Source organism: Colobus angolensis, unplaced genomic scaffold (genome assembly GCF_000951035.1).
Source record: "Colobus angolensis palliatus isolate OR3802 unplaced genomic scaffold, Cang.pa_1.0 Scaffold80, whole genome shotgun sequence".
NCBI lineage: Eukaryota > Metazoa > Chordata > Mammalia > Primates > Cercopithecidae > Colobus > Colobus angolensis.
In genome coordinates, this window is record NW_012121821.1 from 1,487,612 (window position 1) to 1,504,904 (window position 17,293).

General features: G+C 38.7%; 1 protein-coding gene across 2 annotated transcripts in view; it reads right to left on the minus strand.

Moving 5' to 3' along the window:
- WIF1 (WNT inhibitory factor 1) overlaps nt 1-17,293 on the minus strand; it is a 71,724-nt gene that overhangs the window by 4,071 nt on the left and 50,360 nt on the right. Inside the window, exons 4-8 of one of the 2 annotated variants that reach the window (XM_011929238.1) lie at nt 13,501-13,641; nt 12,410-12,505; nt 11,052-11,147; nt 6,933-7,028; nt 193-246 (exon numbers count right to left, since the gene is read on the minus strand). In XM_011929238.1, coding sequence (XP_011784628.1) covers nt 193-246; nt 6,933-7,028; nt 11,052-11,147; nt 12,410-12,505; nt 13,501-13,641 — 483 coding nt within the window. Of the gene's footprint in view, nt 1-150; nt 247-6,932; nt 7,029-11,051; nt 11,148-12,409; nt 12,506-13,500; nt 13,642-17,293 lie in introns of both variants that reach the window. The other variant, XM_011929237.1, reaches the window with a different exon arrangement.

The following is a 17,293-nucleotide window of genomic DNA, read 5'->3' on the forward strand; positions in this document are numbered from 1 at the left end:
TGGTCTACATAAGGAAGCATATATGTCAGTGAAGAAAGGTTAACTGTGATGCCCAGGCAACATGCAGTAGGCACAGAAGTATGTAGTGAGAGACTCCTGCTAGTTTAACGACCCGGTAGCCCAGATTGGCAATGTGTATGGGGTACTTACGCTTTGAACAGAGGTCTCCCTGGTAACCTTTGGAACACTTACATTTGCTTTTACCAATGCATTTACCTCCATTTCGACAGGGTTGTGGGCATTTGCCTGAAAAAGAGAAGAATGCAACTAAACAAGGAACTTGGTGCTTCATTCAGAGGTAATTACATTTTTCAGAGGAATTACAAGGCTTTGAGAGGATAAATGCTTTTAAATGGCAATTTTCATTTATTTCAGATCTACTCTGGCTTTTATTTTGTTTGAGTTTTGTTTTTGGAACAGATAGGATAATAGTTGTAACTTATGCTTTTGGATTATAAATATGTTGCCAAAACGCTGCATTTATGTTCTTTTTTTTTTTTTTTAAGTAAAGACAGGGTTTCATCCTGTTGGTCAGGTTAGTCTCCATCTCCTGACCTGAAGTGACCTGCCCGCCTTGGCCTCCCAAAGTGCTGGGATTACAAGCACAAGCCACCATGCCCAATCCAATTACTTTTTAATGAACAGAATAATCTTTTCACTGACTCATAAATACTTGCTAAGATATACTTTACTAAAAGTTATGACATAAAGGGCCCTTTAAATAATCTTTTCTCTGGGTATTGACTTTTATTTTTTGGTTCTTTTTGAGATGGAATCTTGCTATTTTGCCCAGGCTGGAGTACAGTGGCGGGACCTTGGCTCACTGCATCCTCTGCCTCCTAGGTTCAAGTGATTCTCCTGCCTCATCCTCCAGGGTTGCTGGGAACACAGACATGTGCCACCATGCCCGGCTAATTTTTGTATTTTTAATAGAGACGGGGTTTCACCTTGTTGGCCAAGCTGGTCTCGAACTCCTGACCTCAAGTGATCCTCCTACCTCAACCTCCCAGAATGATGGGATTACAGGCATGAGCCATCATGCGTGGCTGAGTTTTGATTTTTGAATGTCACTTTTTTTGAAAGTGACTCTATACCTGTACCTGATGACAGTCTCTGCCTAGGATTCCCCAGAAAGCAGGACCTGCATGCAGCTAGTTTATTTGGGGAAGTGATTGTAGGAAACAGGAATGGGGGAATGGGAGGAGTGAAACGGAAGGAGGGAAAGGCAACACAAAAGTGTGTTTGTGGGTGGAAAGCAGGAGTATGGGGCCGCTAAGTTGAGGTGCAGTGGCAATGGCTGGCATGCAAGGCTGGCCAAGAGGCTGTGAGATGTGACACAAAAGGTGCCCAATATCACCGCAATGCATTTTCCTGGAACGTCCTAGGTCCATAATGATACTTCGTAATTTCTTTTTTCTCTTTGCCCAATGAGTATTACGAATGCTTTTCACAGATCTTTGAATCACAGAATTTTAGAGCTGGAGTAAGGCCCTAGGTGTAAAAATCATGTAATAAATTTCTCACTTCTTTCTCCAGAGGCTATTTATTCTCCCTCTGCAATCTATTATTTGCTATCCTAAGTCCTAGCTTCTGAAGAAGTGGAAGATAAGGTACTTTTTACCTAGAGCTGAAACCACATCCTATGCCTGGCATAAGATGTTTTGAAGACAGCAAGTAGCCCATAGATTTTGGTAGTGGAGGAGTTTTGATTGCTTTTGCTGTTCTTTTCCTTTTATTTTTATTCACTTCAGCAGAACACTCATTACAAAGGCTTCTGGGTACATAAGGAGAACTAATGAAAATTTATATTAAACCAACCCGCCTTTCACTCTCTAAGCCCTTCTTTTTATTGCCAAAGAAAGCTGTGAAAGAAGTCAACCCCTATATATTTTACTGACAAGTACTATTTGTGACAAGCAAGAAGTAAATTCTTTATGAAAATCATTCTACTAAAAACATTTTATCTTTTTATTTACCTAAAAGGACTTTCTTCATGTATGAGTAGACCAAAGCAGTATTTAGTCATTGCAGAGACAATATAGACATAACAAACCTGGAATGCTGTTAAACATTGAGGTTTTTCTGCATAGAGGTGTTCCAGAAACAGGTATTAAAACAAACTTAATAACAGAATATCACCTCTTCATTGACCAAAAGAGGATCCTCTTTTTTTTTTTGGCCAGGTTTGAATACAAGACTACCATTTACTGTTTAGTTAAGATCTCAACTCTCACCCAGAAGAAGGAATATCTAACTCCAAATTTCCATTTGCATCAAAGAAATACCTGACTCCAACATATACACAAAATTGGGTCATCTCACAGTACTCTGCAATGCACCAGGTTTTTTCAAGTGAGCAAGGTATGGGATGATAATTATATGGCAGAAAACACAGAGTACTCATATGTGAACTACTTGGTGGGCCCGAATTTTCTCCTCCTCTATGAGGGGTGAAGTTGGTAACTGGGATAACACAGAAAATGATTGGTGGAGAGAATCCTTTCATTGACTTCAAGAGATTTTTTGTTTTCATGGCAAGCGGGAAGTGAGGACCCTTAGATTCACCGCAGTCAGGAAGGAGGACATTCTCTTCTGTTGTGTGGCTATCACACAACAGAAACGTGACTGCAGGAGATGTTAGACATTTGAAAGCCATTACTAGTTCAAAGACTATAAGAGCCAAAATTCATGAAGATCTGATTGTTTTAAAATTCAGAATACTGGAAATATCTTTAATATTAACTTCTTTTTCCTGAAAATACTTTGCAACCAAATTCTACCCATTAAATACTGGCAAATTGATTCAGCCTGAGAGATGGCACATTTTTACATAAGAGACTAAGCCCTGGCTGGGCATGGTGGCTCACACCTGTAATCCCAGCACTTTGGAAGGCTGAGGTGAGCAGATCACTGGAGGCCAGGAGTTCAAGACCAGCCTGGCCAATATGGTGAAATCCTGTCTCTGCTAAAAATGTAAAAAAATTAGTCAGGCGTGGTGGCAGGCACCTGTAATCCCAGCTACTCGGGAGGCTGTGGCAAGAGAATCGCTTGAACCTGGAAGGCGGAGGTTGCAGAGATCCAAGACGGTGCGTGCCACTGCACTCCAGCCTGGGTGACAGAGCTAGACTCCATCTCAAAAGAGAGAGAGAGAGAGAGAGAGAGAGAGACAGAGAGACAGAGACAGAGAGAGAGAGACAGACAGACTAAGCCCTGCCTGAAGACAAACAGATTTGACTGTTTAGGCTGTTGGTATTTTTACTGTAACCAATGGATGAGTCCTTGTAAGAACAATGAAATAAGGTATTGACAAAATAAAGACATAGATTTCTTCCACCTATGCAATTGTAGGATAACTTAAATTCATGACAGTTTAATGAAGAAAAAAGATAAAAGGGTTTTTAAGTGCCAACAATTGTCACCTCTGGGTTTTAGGATGGTAGGTGATTTTTAACGGTTTTCTCCGATATTCTAAAAATTTTTAACAGAGAACATTTTATATTGAGAACTTTTATAAGAAGAACGCACTCAGTTATTTTTAAAATCCTTTTCTAATTCTTTTCTAATAATCTTTGCATTAGAAAAGGATAATAAATAATTTGGGTAGTCTTTTTAACTGAAGGTTCATTAAAGATTTTTGGGAAATCCATGAGTCTTAGATAACAAGATGAATGTACATATCATCCATCCAGATACTTCTAACCATAGTTTTGTTAACCTACAAGCACATCTCACAATCAACTCGGAATGAAGTTTGAGATGGTATCATTCTTCTTTTTTTTTTTGAGGTGGAGTTTTGCTCTTGTCTCCTAGGCTAGAGTGCAGTGGCTCAGCCTTGGCTCACTGCAACCTCTGCCTCCACGGTTCAAGCAATTCTTTTGCCTCAGCCTCCTGAGTAGCTAGGACTACAGGCGCCTGTCACCACACGTGGCTGATTGCTGTGTTTTTAGTAGAGATGGGGTTTTTGCCATGTTGGCCAGACTGGTCTCTAACTCCTGACCTCAGGTGATCCGCCTGCCTCAGCCTCTCAAAGTGCTGGGATTATAGGCATGAGCTACTGCACCCAGGTGACATGGTATCACTCTTGATAGAGGTCAGGAGAAATGAAAATAAAGATGACATCAGAATATACATTCCATTAAAAAACAAAACAAACTAACAAACAAAAAAATATAGCCAGCAATGAATGAGTGCTGGTGAGGATGTGGAGAAACTGGAACCCTCATACACTGCTGGTGGGAATGTAAAATGATGCAACATTTTGGACATGTTTGGAAAACAGTCTGGTAGTTCCTCAAAAAGTTACCATGTGACTCAGCAATTCCACCCCCAGGTAAATATTCCGAAGAAATGGAAACGTCCACGCAAACATCTCACACACAGATTTTCATAGCAATATTATTCATAATAGCCCCAAAGTGGAAACAACCCAAATGTCCAACAACTGATAAATAAACAAAATGTAGTAAATCCATAAAATGGAATATTATTTGGCAATAAAAAGGAATAATGCACTGATATATGCTACACCATGAGTGAGCATTGAAAACATTAGAATGAACCCAGGTGAAAGAAGCCAGACAAGAAATGCCACATCTTGTATGATTCCATTTATGTGAAATGTTAAGAATAAGCAAGTCTAGAGACAGAAAGTAGCTTATTGGTTGCCAGGGTCTGGTGGGAGAGGGGAAGAGGGAGTCACTGCTAATAGGTACAGACTTTCTTTTGGGGATGATAACATGTTCTGGAATTTGATAGAGGTGATGGCTATACAATCTTGTGAATAACCTGAATGGTACATTTTAAAATGTTGAATTTTACATGATTGTGACTTATATCTTAATTAAAAATAAGAATACAGGGGCTGGGCGCGGTGGCTCAAGCCTGTAATCCCAGCACTTTGGGAGGCCGAGACGGGTGGATCACGAGGTCAGGAGATGGAGACCATCCTGGCTAACACGGTGAAACCCTGTCTCTACTAAAAAATACAAAAAACTAGCTGGGCAAGGTGGCAGGCGCCTGTAGTCCCAACTACTCAGGAGGCTAAGGCAGGAGAATGGTGTAAACCTGGGAGGCGGAGCTTGCAGTGAGCTGAGATCTGGCCACTGCACTCCAGCCTGGGCGACAGAGCGAGACTCCATCTCAAAGAAAAAAAAAAAAAAAAGAATACATAATTCAACTATACTTTTTTGTTTCTATACCTTTAGAGGCACTTTTCAACTCAAGACCCATTTCCATATTTTCCTGTTAATGTGCTCGCCATGATAGAAACAGGAAACTTCCGCAGAGGTTTTGGATAAAACTTGCAGTAGGGTGAATCAGGAGCTTTCAAAGACCCACATATTTTGATGCAGTTAGAAAAAAACGAAACAAAAACCAAGAATACAGAACATTGTCTCTGCCAACAGAAGATTCATAAACCTAAGGACATGAAAGGGCATATTTACATGAAGGAAAATGAGTTTATGAACAAAGATTCATAACCATGAACCAAGTAAGTGTGCAGAGTCTGAAGTAAATACAAGGGAAAATTGAGGGGAGTTAGTTCTGAGATATCTTTATTTGGGAAGGGTAATTAATAAGAATAGAAACCATACCCAGATAATTAATTGCATGCTCTATGGAAACTTTAGAGGTATTTCATCTGAACCCTATAAAAAAAGGTTACTTCATCTACTACTCATTAAAGTACAAAAGCCCACAAATAAATTAGAGGTTGAAAGTTCAAACAGGAACTTAGTCTTATTCAACTTTCAATCTGCAATACACTACTATACACACTACTGTACACACTGTTTGGCTATACCAAACAGTGATGTTTTACAGATATAGCTGGAAATGAAACACAGACCAAGTTTCCCTCAACCAACACATCAAGAAAGGCAGGGACACAGGACCCTTAGTGGACAGGCTGACCTTCCTTTTGCTCTTTCTTGAGCATGTGCTTTGGTGCTATCTGTTCTTCTGGACTGTAAGGCAATCTAGGAGGGAGTTATCTCATTTCTGGGTTAAAGAGAAGGCTACATGACTTGCTGAGAGCTACATGGCTGGTCAGTGGCAGAGCCTGGACAAACATTGGAATACTGGAATATTGATTCCGAAAACAATGATAAGCTACCACATTTCAACCCTTATGTTTTTAACTTTTGTGTATTGAAGTATGACAAATATACAGTAAAGGCATAATGTGCACCAATCTTAAGTTTACAGTTCAGATATTTTTATTTACATGAACAGATGTGTGACACTTCACCAGTCAAGATACTTAGCATTCCATAAAATTCCTTTTGCTCCTGCTGTGATTCTTGTTTCCACCGTCATCCATTAGTTTCACCTATTAGCTTGAACTTCAAAAAGATGGGATCATGCAGGAGGTAATTTTTTGTGTCTGGTTACTTTCACTTAGTATCTGTGTGGTTCATTCATGTTGTTGTGTGTGCTATTGTTTCATTCTTTTTTTTATTGCTATGCGCCTTTTTTTCCTCCTTTTCCTTGAGTCTACCTTTTTGTCTTAGATGGGTTGTTAGGCTCAGTCTAGGACATCTGGCAGTGAGCAGCAGGGGAAACAGGTAGGTAGGTAAACAGATCCCAGCTGTCCCAGAGCTCTGATCTACATTTCCAGTCTGAACCTATGGGTTCCACATAATGAGGAGGGGACAAAATGACTAGTAGAGAACAATGCAACATGCTGAATAATCCAAACCCAGACATAACTGAGTCAGAGATCACTTTTTCTGAGTCCTGTGAGGTGAGCTGTGTCACTCTGCCCCATCTTCAGCCAAAATGCATGGCAGCTGAATCTAGCAAAAAGAAACCACTGACCTAAGACCTTAGACAAGCTATTCATTCTCTCTGGGCTTCCGACTCCTTCTTGATAAAATGAAGGGGTTATAAGGTCTCCCTAAGTCAAAAGAAGGCAGAAAGTTAATACTCACTTATTTCACATTGCTCTCCCTCTAGTCCTGGAGGGCAAATACATTTTCCAGGGTAGAAACAGGTCCCTCCGTTAAAGCAGGTGGTTGAGCAATTTGCTGTTAGAATGAGCAACAGGGGTGTTGCATTAGACAGTAGGTTAAGTCTAACACAAATTTCACTTAAAGTGAGGTACTATTTTTAGGCATCTGCTGCCTGTCCATTTCCTGACTTAAAGAAATAAGCTGCTTTACAAATATAAAAATTGTAACCAATTGCTTGCCTATGTGCAGACTCCAGAACATAACAGGAGACCACACACATCATATACTACCCACCCGCAGGAGTTTCCATCTCAGTGAAGAAAGGCACAGTAAAAAATTAGCTTTTTAAATTTTCTTATACCTATCTATGCCCTTAAAAGGGGAAGAATGGTATAAACCTAAGGATTTGTTTCTTTTTTTTTTTTGTAAACATCAGGTTGGAGGATAAAGGAAGAGTAAAAAGGAGAAGACCTACTGTGGAATAGATAAAAGAGAAGTCATAAAAATCAGGACCTGACAAAGAAAAAAAACTACTTTCTTTCAGGACAAGATGAACAAAGGTTTATCTTAATGGGATTGTTTAAAAAAATAGACTTTTATGACTTTTAGAGAAAAGAGTAACTGTATTCAGAAAAAGAATGTGGGCCCGGGTGAGATGCCATAAGTAGGAGTGTGGCCACAGCATGGACCAGACGATGATGAAGTTGGCTGTATCATAGTGGGAGCCCAATAACCAGATTATCCAGGTAGTAATCACACTTTGTGATTCATCCTAAACCTTCTCTCACAGTGTCAATTTCTAAAATTTCACTGCTCGCTAGCACCTAAAATAGAGGGAGGATGGAGAAATGAGGAGAGGAGGAGAGGAAATATCTAAAAATAGATAAGTTGGCTCATTCTATAAAGGAAATTAAAATGAGAGCTTGGATTTTTAGCAATTCCAGTTATATGACCTATTTGTTCTTGTCCCATATAAAATTGGCTAAAATTCACTATAGATGAACAAAAGCTAAAGTAAGCTTCCAGTAGGAAAATCAGAAAAGAAATCCAAAAGTTCTAAGTGTATGTTTTCTTTGTGGAAAAAAAGTACACAAAGTAAATTGTTCTATGAATATCATGCTTCTTAGATGATAAATTGTGTTTAAAATCACAAAGATCTCCCAGTTGAAGGCAGTGCTGTACTCACTTGGGAAAATCAAAACTCTTTTTTTTTTTGGTTTGTTTGTTTTTCAAAAGAGACAGGGTCTTGCTCTGTCTCCCAGGCTGGAGTACAGTGGCACAATCATAGCTCACTGCAGCCTTAAACCCCTGGGCTTAAGGGATCTTCCTGCCTCAGCCTCTCAGATGACTTGGGAGTAAAGGTGTACACTACCTTGCCTACTTAAGTTTTGAAATTTTTTTGTACAGATGGAGTCTCGCTACATTACCCACACAGGTCACAAAAAAATCAAGCCTCTTAACGTGGAAGGGAGCTGTAGCATTTTGGTATGGGATTTAGGATTTAGGAGAACCAGCTCTTGGGGCCTCCTCTTTGCCGCAGTATTGCTAAGGCTGGACAGTTGTTTTTGTAAGTGTGCCCTGTCTCCTCACTTCTGTTTCTCTTGGAGATAAAAGGGAATGATGAGATCAGTGCCCTGAAAAACTTTGGGATCAGTGCCCACTTGGCCTGTGTCCCATGGGCACTGCCCAATTACTGATGTGTAGAGTGCAATGGTAGAATTTGGCAAAGTTGGTTATATAACTTGGCCACACTCTTAGTACTTGTATGCTATTGTATTGTCATGAGGAAGTTTCTCTACATTTCTGTGTTCAATGATTCTTGATTAGAAAAACAAGCAGCTAGAGACATGAAGTATGTTTCTCTGGGGCTGAGGCCCCACTGGCCAATGCTAAACTCCTTAGGTCCTAAAGGTTGTGATGTCCCAAGGGCCAATGAAAGTTATTCTTTAATATTTGTTCAAATAGATAGTGCTGAGGTCTAGCTCCATAGTAGTAATTAAATCATTTTTCCAGAGCCTCCACACATTCCTTCCTGGAGAATAAAAGCACCTTTTGTTGAGGTAGAAAAAAATTTTTTTAGTATTCCCAGATCTCCAGTGAGACCAAGTGGAATTTCAACAGACTTTATAAAAGAATAAAGAAGTTACTGGAGTCTGATGAGTAGGAAAATCTTTCATTTGAAAGATAAAATATTATAAAATATAATATGTACTGGAATATAGATAGATATATTACTTTAACAGTGACCATGTGGTGTTTGTGACACCACAGCACTAGAAAAACACTGCAATTGACACTCCATTATGCAAACCACACCAACAATGGCCACGCCTACATAAGAAGGTCTCTTGTGAATATATGAGTTTTTCAACTAAATCTCTGGAGGATTTGTCTTATTTATTAACAGTTTTGAAGCCATAAGAGTTTAATCCTGCTCTAGAATGCCCAGTTTTAAAATAGCAGAGATACTGAATGCTAAATTTAGACAAAAAGATTCACAGTAATGAATTTTACTCACTGGCTGTTAATTCTGATTAGAGTAAATAGTGCTTAATCTTTATGAAAACACATTAAAAAATGTTTTTGAATCCAATACTATAGTTTTAAAAGACCACTTTAAAAAAGGCAGAAATGCTTTCACATATTATCTCAATATAGTTATTATATATAGCTCAGGGGTGAGGGACAGGAGGGTCAGTGGCTTAATTCCAAGTCTAGAGATAGAAAAAGCATGGTCCACAGAGAGATCAAGTTGCCTGTCCAGGTTCAGAGTCACTTGTGGAAGAATCGAGGGCTGAATTAGGTAGCCTGGGTGGCAACATGGTACAGCACAGGATATGAATTTGGGTCAACCGACTCAAGTTCCATAAACCTCACTTTGCTTATCTAGGATGAGATGGATAATACTTTACATATCTCAAAAGATGTTCAGAGTAAAATCACATAACTGTATCATCATAAAAGAGTAAACAACCATAAGTTATTCTGACTCATACTGAAGGCTCTTTCCTTTAAAAAACAACAACAACAACAACAACAACAAACTGCTCATGGCAATCTTATTTGGTACTAACTGAGTGATCACTAAAGAGACACTTTTCAAGAATAAAATTTATTATTCCATCTTAACTTATATGTTTATTGACAAAAAACAATGCTCTATTCATACAATTAGCACTTTTAACACAAAGATGACTTCATTAAATATACAAATTTCACAACATAATCTTTATTTTTTTCCACTTAAAAGATGTGAACTGGGCAAAATAAACAAGTATCTTATAAAGAGTATGAATCATTCAGCAATTTTAGGGCCAAGTTTGAATACACTTACTAAGAGTGGAATCTGGCTGTGTTGCTGCAATGTTGAGAAGGAAGAACCCGATGTCTCTGGGATGTGATTTGTGAGCGGAGTATTGAATCAGGAGTCAGTAAACTTCTAGGTTAGGCAATGTATAGCAGGTTGTTTAATTTTAGCCTTAGAAGTTCACCCACAAAACCGATTTAGGACATACCAAAATTCCATGTGGCATAGACCAGCTAATTGTTCACAAAAATTTGCACTCTGCTCACATAGTATGAGATGTCAGTGGGAGACAGCTGTCCAGCCTTGAGGGGCAACATTTCTTCTGCCTGAATCCAGGTAGGGCCATGAGGCTAATTCCTACGTATGGAATAGGTGTGGAAGTTTTGTGGGTAACTTCTGGGCCAGGGCTTTAAATTTTTTAATTAATTAATTTATTTTTAGCAGTGCTTACTTCAATCCTTCTCTGTCTATTGGCCGGATCTAGAGAGTTCCAAAGCTCTAGGCAGGACCACAGATAGATGGTGCCTGGGCTCCTGAGTTACTGCATGAAGAAGAGCTGCCCTGCCCACTGACCAGGCAAAATGCACTGGAGCATTCTGTGAATGAAAATAAACTTTTGCTATTACACTACACTAACATTGGGATTTCAGTTACTATAGCAGCCATCTTTACCCTAAGCCATATACTCTATTTACAGAGCTGTTATGAAGAGTGAGGACATATAAAGTAACTCATTCTAATCAAACATTTTTAAAGTAAAAATAACTTTGTTCTTACAAAGAAACTGTTACCTTTGTCACAGTTCACTCCATAGAATCCAGGTGGGCAGATGCAGAAACCAGGAGTCACACAAAGTCCACCATTCATACACCGTGGGGTGCAAAGGGCTTATAGGGAGAGAGAACCCTGATTAAGGCCAAATGGTATTTTGGAGCAGGACCATTTTGAAATGTCAATAATACAACAGGTCTACATTTTCAAGCTTTGTGGTTGACTCTAAAATGATTACTCTTCAGAGATACAAGTTTGCTATATTAATATTATTTTTGTAGTATAAATTAGGCTATTTTTCAATTTCTCAGTCAATTTCTTAGAGATGACTTTTGGATTGGTTCCATTTGAATACTTGAATAAATTTTCCCCAGAATCATTTTGACTAAGATGTAGTCTTCTTAAAACTGTTAAATATTTTCAGTCTGCCCCATTTCCTTAATCTTCTAATTCCAAGATAAATGCAAAGAAGAAAAATAAGAAAAAAATTCTTCTTTCTTACTTATTTTAAAATTATTTTTAAACTATCTCTCACAGGATATTCTTATTTCTTTCTTTCTTTTTTTTTTGAGACGGAGTCTCGCTCTGTCGCCCGGGCTGGAGTGCAGTGGCCGGATCTCAGCTCACTGCAAGCTCCGCCTCCCGGGTTTACGCCATTCTCCTGCCTCAGCCTCCCGAGTAGCTGGGACTACAGGCACCCACCACCTCGCCCGGCTAGCTTTTTGTATTTTTTAGTAGAGACAGGGTTTCACCGTGTTAGCCAGGATGGTCTTGAACTCCTGACCTCGTGATCCGCCCATCTCAGCCTCCCAAAGTGCTGGGATTACAGGCTTGAGCCACCACGCCCGGCCTTCTCATTTCTTGAAGATGAAAAATATTTTGCTTACTCTAGTCAGATAAGCTCTTAGTATTTAAACATCTTATGATTAATATTCGTTTCCGTGCTTATCTTTTTTCATATATTTTTAAAAATTAATTTCCCTGAAATTGATGTACTTACTACACAAATTCTTTTCATCTACTTTTTTGCCTTATAACATCATAACTCAGATATATTCTTCGTTGTGAATCAAGCTACTTTTAATTGGAATAATTTCAGCTCAGTGGTGATACTAGCTTTTTAAACCCAACTTAAGTGGAGAAAAAAACCCTCAAAATTATCATAAGATTATGCCAAAGTACGGTGGCTGTATTTGTGAAGCGGGACGAGTTGGGGGAGATGGCCAGGAATGGCCACAAAAAGTGGAGGCATTGTGCCAAAGTTTTCTGCCCCTGTGACCAGAAAAATAATTTCAGGTGTTAAAAATCCACGTGGGGCTCCTGCATGACATCCATATTCATTAGGAAGGGAGCAAGGGAAGTCGGCTCTGTGTCTTACCTTTCTCACAGTGAGGTCCGTGGAACCCATCAGGACACTCGCAGATGCGTCTTTCATTACAAAAGCCTCCATTTCGGCACCCGCCTGGGCACTCAGCTTCACCAGAGAGAAACAAAGCTTATATGGACACCCTTGAAATCATGTTGGGTGAATCACAGCCAGCATGAGACAGTAGTGTTCATTTCTGTTCTAGCTCACCAATTAATCATAATTGATCAAATACCAGTACTTCCAACTCATTCCCTCGATATCACTTGGATTTCACTAAAGCTGCTGCAGAGTAAGATTTTGCCTCTCTTACTTCCAATAGTGGGGGTCTCATGGAAGAAGGTAAGGCAAATTTTATTCTGCCTTCATCTCCTCCTACGGATCTACGGTACCTTGTTAAATTCACACTGCAATTGAATGAATGGTATTGCCTTTCCCCTTTCAGAGGGTAAGATGACTTATAGGCGCATCTTTAGAGCACTGAGAGGCTCCAGAGCTTAAATTCTGAGCTAGAAAAGCTTGTATGCGGATGTGAGAGGAGCCTGGGCCTTTATATTTAAATGGGCTTCTGGGGTGTGGTGGGGAGGTACTGAGTGAGGCCTTGACCTGGAAGGGATCACTGGCATGAGGTGGCACCCTGTCCTCCATGGATGTGAGTAGCATCAGGCTTTCGTTAGGGGTTATATTACTGTTGCCTTTGACAAATGGGAAGTGACGGTAATGACAAGCCACCTTGCCATGAGCAAACAGAGCAAGAAAGGGGGGGAAATTCATGACAACAGGTGAGATATACTGGGACTCCCAACACCTATGTTGGAGGAGTGGAGAAGGAGGAAGAAAAGGCGTTTTGAAAAGGTTCCTATTCCTAATATTAAAAGTGGGGTCAAAGTTAGAGAAAGTCTATCTTAGTATTGTTGCTAAATCCTGTGCTTATCATCTCCTCCTTCTGTTGCTGTAGTTACACAGCCATCATCCAAAAAACCATGTGTGTGTGTGTGTATGTGTATGTGTATGTGTGTGTGTGTATAGACATAAATATTTGGCCCAAGTCACACCTAAAGCCCTTACAACATGTCTTCTCTTGAATCACCATCAGTGCTTACCTTGCTGACATGTTTTAAAGAAGATAGCATTTTGAGGTGTCTGGAGAATGGTGTTGCCTTCAGAATTCATAACAATCACATTCACTTCAAATGCTGCCACCCCATCCTGTTTTCCAAGACATGGGAAACCAACTTGAACAACTAAAAGAAAAAAAGAGAAAGTATGGGGAAACAGTTAATTTAGTTGATTCTAGTTTTACAGAAATCTTGGGAAGAGAGTCAAAGGACAAAGCAAAAATGTTCACATGTTGTGGATTTCCTTGTATCTCCACTGGAGTAGGAACTGTATTTTGAGCATCTGGGCTCCACAGAAGTTGGGCATCATGTGAGGTGAAGAAAGAGTGAATGACTCTCATTAATTTTTACCTCATTAATATGGAATTGGGGATATTCTGTTCATAGTCTGAACTTGTACTATCTTAAATATTTTCCCTGGAAATTAAAGATGGAAAGAATCATAAAGTGGCTAATTATACATCAGTGTAGCATGGGAAAAACAAAAAGACAAACAAAAATAAATAAAAAGTGCTTGATTGGGGGAAGAAACTTTGTGGCATCTTTGTCAACCTCCATATCATCCAAAAGGGGCTAGAAATAAGCATTTCATAATCTCTTAAATAAAGCCCGATGAGCAATACCCCACTGGTTTATGTTTACTATGTGTATGTGAAAGTGACAAAATATCTTCTTTGAAAATATTTTATGACTCAGACTAGAGGCCAATCATTGGACTGAGTTAATGAAGTTAATATTTTATCAGGCTGTTTGTTAATAAGAAGTGTCCATATCTCAGGCATCTAGAAGAGAGTTTGATGTGATGAAATAATCTCATGAATAGGGTTATATCTAATGGTTTATGTTCCTAAAGAGAAGTTTCTCTTTCTTGTGATTCTACACTCGGCTTGTGCAAGTGTTGACAATGAAGTCACAAAGCAGGGATTGGGAACTGAAGACATTGCTGTACAAAGAGGGAAGGAGGACACCCATCGTGGGATACCCACAAGTCACTGGGCGAAAATGGGGCAAATCAGACACAATTGTTTGCTGAGAAGCTGATTGTGTATATTTCCAACATCCACTAGGTTATGATAACATATCCACTGGGTAAGACTGATCTAGCAGATCCACTAGACTTGTTCTTCCTTGTGAATATAAAGAAATATTGCTAATGGGTATACATGTGATTTTTTGCTTCATTTTATTTCTGCATGGTAGGTTATGTTTTTTGCCAAGCTTGTGCAGAAACCATATCAAGCAAAGACAAATCCTTTCCTTCTAGAGTGTCAATAAACTTTCTCCCTAGGTTTATAGGAATAAATGGGCTGGAAACTGGTCTGCCCTTTTCTGTAAAGCATTGCACACAAGCTGGTCATACAGTTCCTTAGTGTGCTTTTGGCAACCCAAAACTCCTCTTACAGCTCTGGCATTGTCAGTGTTCATTGCTATGCCATACTCAAAATTACATGGACTTCCATTTCCAGCTCCCCTGAAACTTGAGATTTTAACATTGCAAATCATTATGATGAAAAAGGAACATGGATATTTTAACAGAAATAAAAAGAAAAAACAAAAAATTTGTGTCTAAAGTTCTAAAGTAAAATTGTCCCTATTGAAAACCTTGGCTTAATGAAATCCCATATATAAAAATGCCAATTTACAAAATATTTATGAATGGAGATTTCTACTTCAGAAAGAAGCAAAGGAATTGACAAGTAAGTTCCTTAAATTGTTTGTACTTATACTTTGTTCAATTATAAAACTTTACTCTTCTTATGACTCTTCTACATGGACAGGTAGGCCAATAATTGCTTTGAGGCATAAAAAGATAGAAAAATCTGAACGGATACTTAAAGATAGAACTTTTAGAATCTTCCTCACTGCACGCCATCATCCAAACTTTATTCTTTTCCAGGTGTATCTTTTATTTGAACCACATTCAGCCTCTCTTTGCAGCCCATCTGATTCTTTTAAAAAGGCCCTTCAGTTGTATTTTGGCTTCCAGAATCTTGGTATGGAAGAGAAGATGCTTATCAGTAAACTCATTTTCATCTCTGCTTGCCAGCATTATCAAATTTCAAAACATACCTTGGATGTTAAATATCAAAAACTGTCTTATTAAGTTTGTAGGAAACTTAGTTAAGAACAATTATTAGTTCTTCCACATCTTCAGATGTGCTAAAAGACCGTTTACAAATCTGGTTAAATTATGACTGCATGTTCACAAGCTCCCATTGTCAGTTGTCGGGGATGCTTCTAGAGGGTTTGGAGTGCTCATATAAAAGTGTGTGGTTTGCGGCCGGGTGCAGTGGCTCACCCCTGTAATCCCAGCACTTTGGGCGGCCAAGGTGGGGTGCATCACTTGAGATCAGGAGTTGGAGACTAGCCTGGCCAACATGGTGAAACCTGTGTCTACTAAAAATAAAAAAATTGCCAGTACATTGGCATATATCCATAATCCCAGCTATTGGGGGGCTGAGGCATGAGAATCACTTGAACCCAGGAGACAGAGGTTGCAGTGAGCCAAGATAGAGCCACTGCACTCCAGCCTGGGCAACAGAGCAAGACTCCGTCAAAAAAAAAAAAAAAGGAAAGAAAGAAAAGTGTGTGGTTTGCTAACATAACCTTTAAGTCAATTAAAGTAAGGACATGTTCACAGAGTTCCCAGGCCTGTGGTGATGCTAGAAGATACGGCTTTCCACTATAACAGGGAACAAAAACAAGGTTGCAAAAGCTAATGAAAGTTTTAAAATAGAAAAACTGCAAGCAATTTTGGCAGATAACTAAAGATGTAGTATCTTCATTTTCTTAGTAAACTAAAACAAATGATATCCCTAAAAATTATTTTACTAAAGTTATATTCAATTACTGTTATAACTGATATGAAATATTTTCCTTCTTATATTTTTTAAAGACCTAGTATACTCTAGGCTTACAATTTTTGCTAATTTTATTTGTGCATAATAATTCCAGCCCTCAAATTCAGCTTCAAGTTAAAAATGAACACATTAAAAATCCCATCAGCCCAGGTAGATAAGTTTTACCTGCACATTTCTACCTCTTTGGAAATAGAAGGCGTGTAAGCACAGTTACGATCTGAACCCTACAGCAGAATGATTTGTAAAGAACTAGGAAATAAAGTTTAGAAATTAGGAGGTACCTAGCTTATAATTTCAATGAATTACTATTTTTTTCACTGAGGATATCTTGTGCCAGATCAACAATTAATTTTTAATGTAAAAGAAGACATTACAGAAAGATGTGATAAACCATACTATTACACTTGCCCACTCTTCAATTTTAAAATACAAAGTAAAAATTTTATTTCTTCTTGTGCAAACCCATTTGTCTTCCTTTCTGTTTATATAAACTTTACCTATAAGACTATTTAGGTAATAATATTTATAATTAAACACCTTTTTAAAGTTTTCAAAGAATTTTGCTTTAAAAAACCAAAATCTGACTGTAGTTAGCTGCATCTCCAGTAATTGCCTTTCGTCAACCCTGTGCTCTGCCCAAACTATTTCTCTCAGTTCCCCAAATGTGTGGTGCACGTCCACAATTTCCAGACTGCACACCCAGGTGCTTGGAATGTTCTTGTGTTTTCTGTCCTACTGTCCTCCCACTCAACTTTCAAGGCCAAAATTAAATAGTACTTGCTTTCTTTAGCCTTTCCTAACACCCCTTGACTGTATAATTACATTTATATATTTTACAAACACCTATATACATTATTTGATTGTGGTGTAATGATTTAATTACGGTTTGCATTCTTTGCTAAGGATGAGAATTCTCA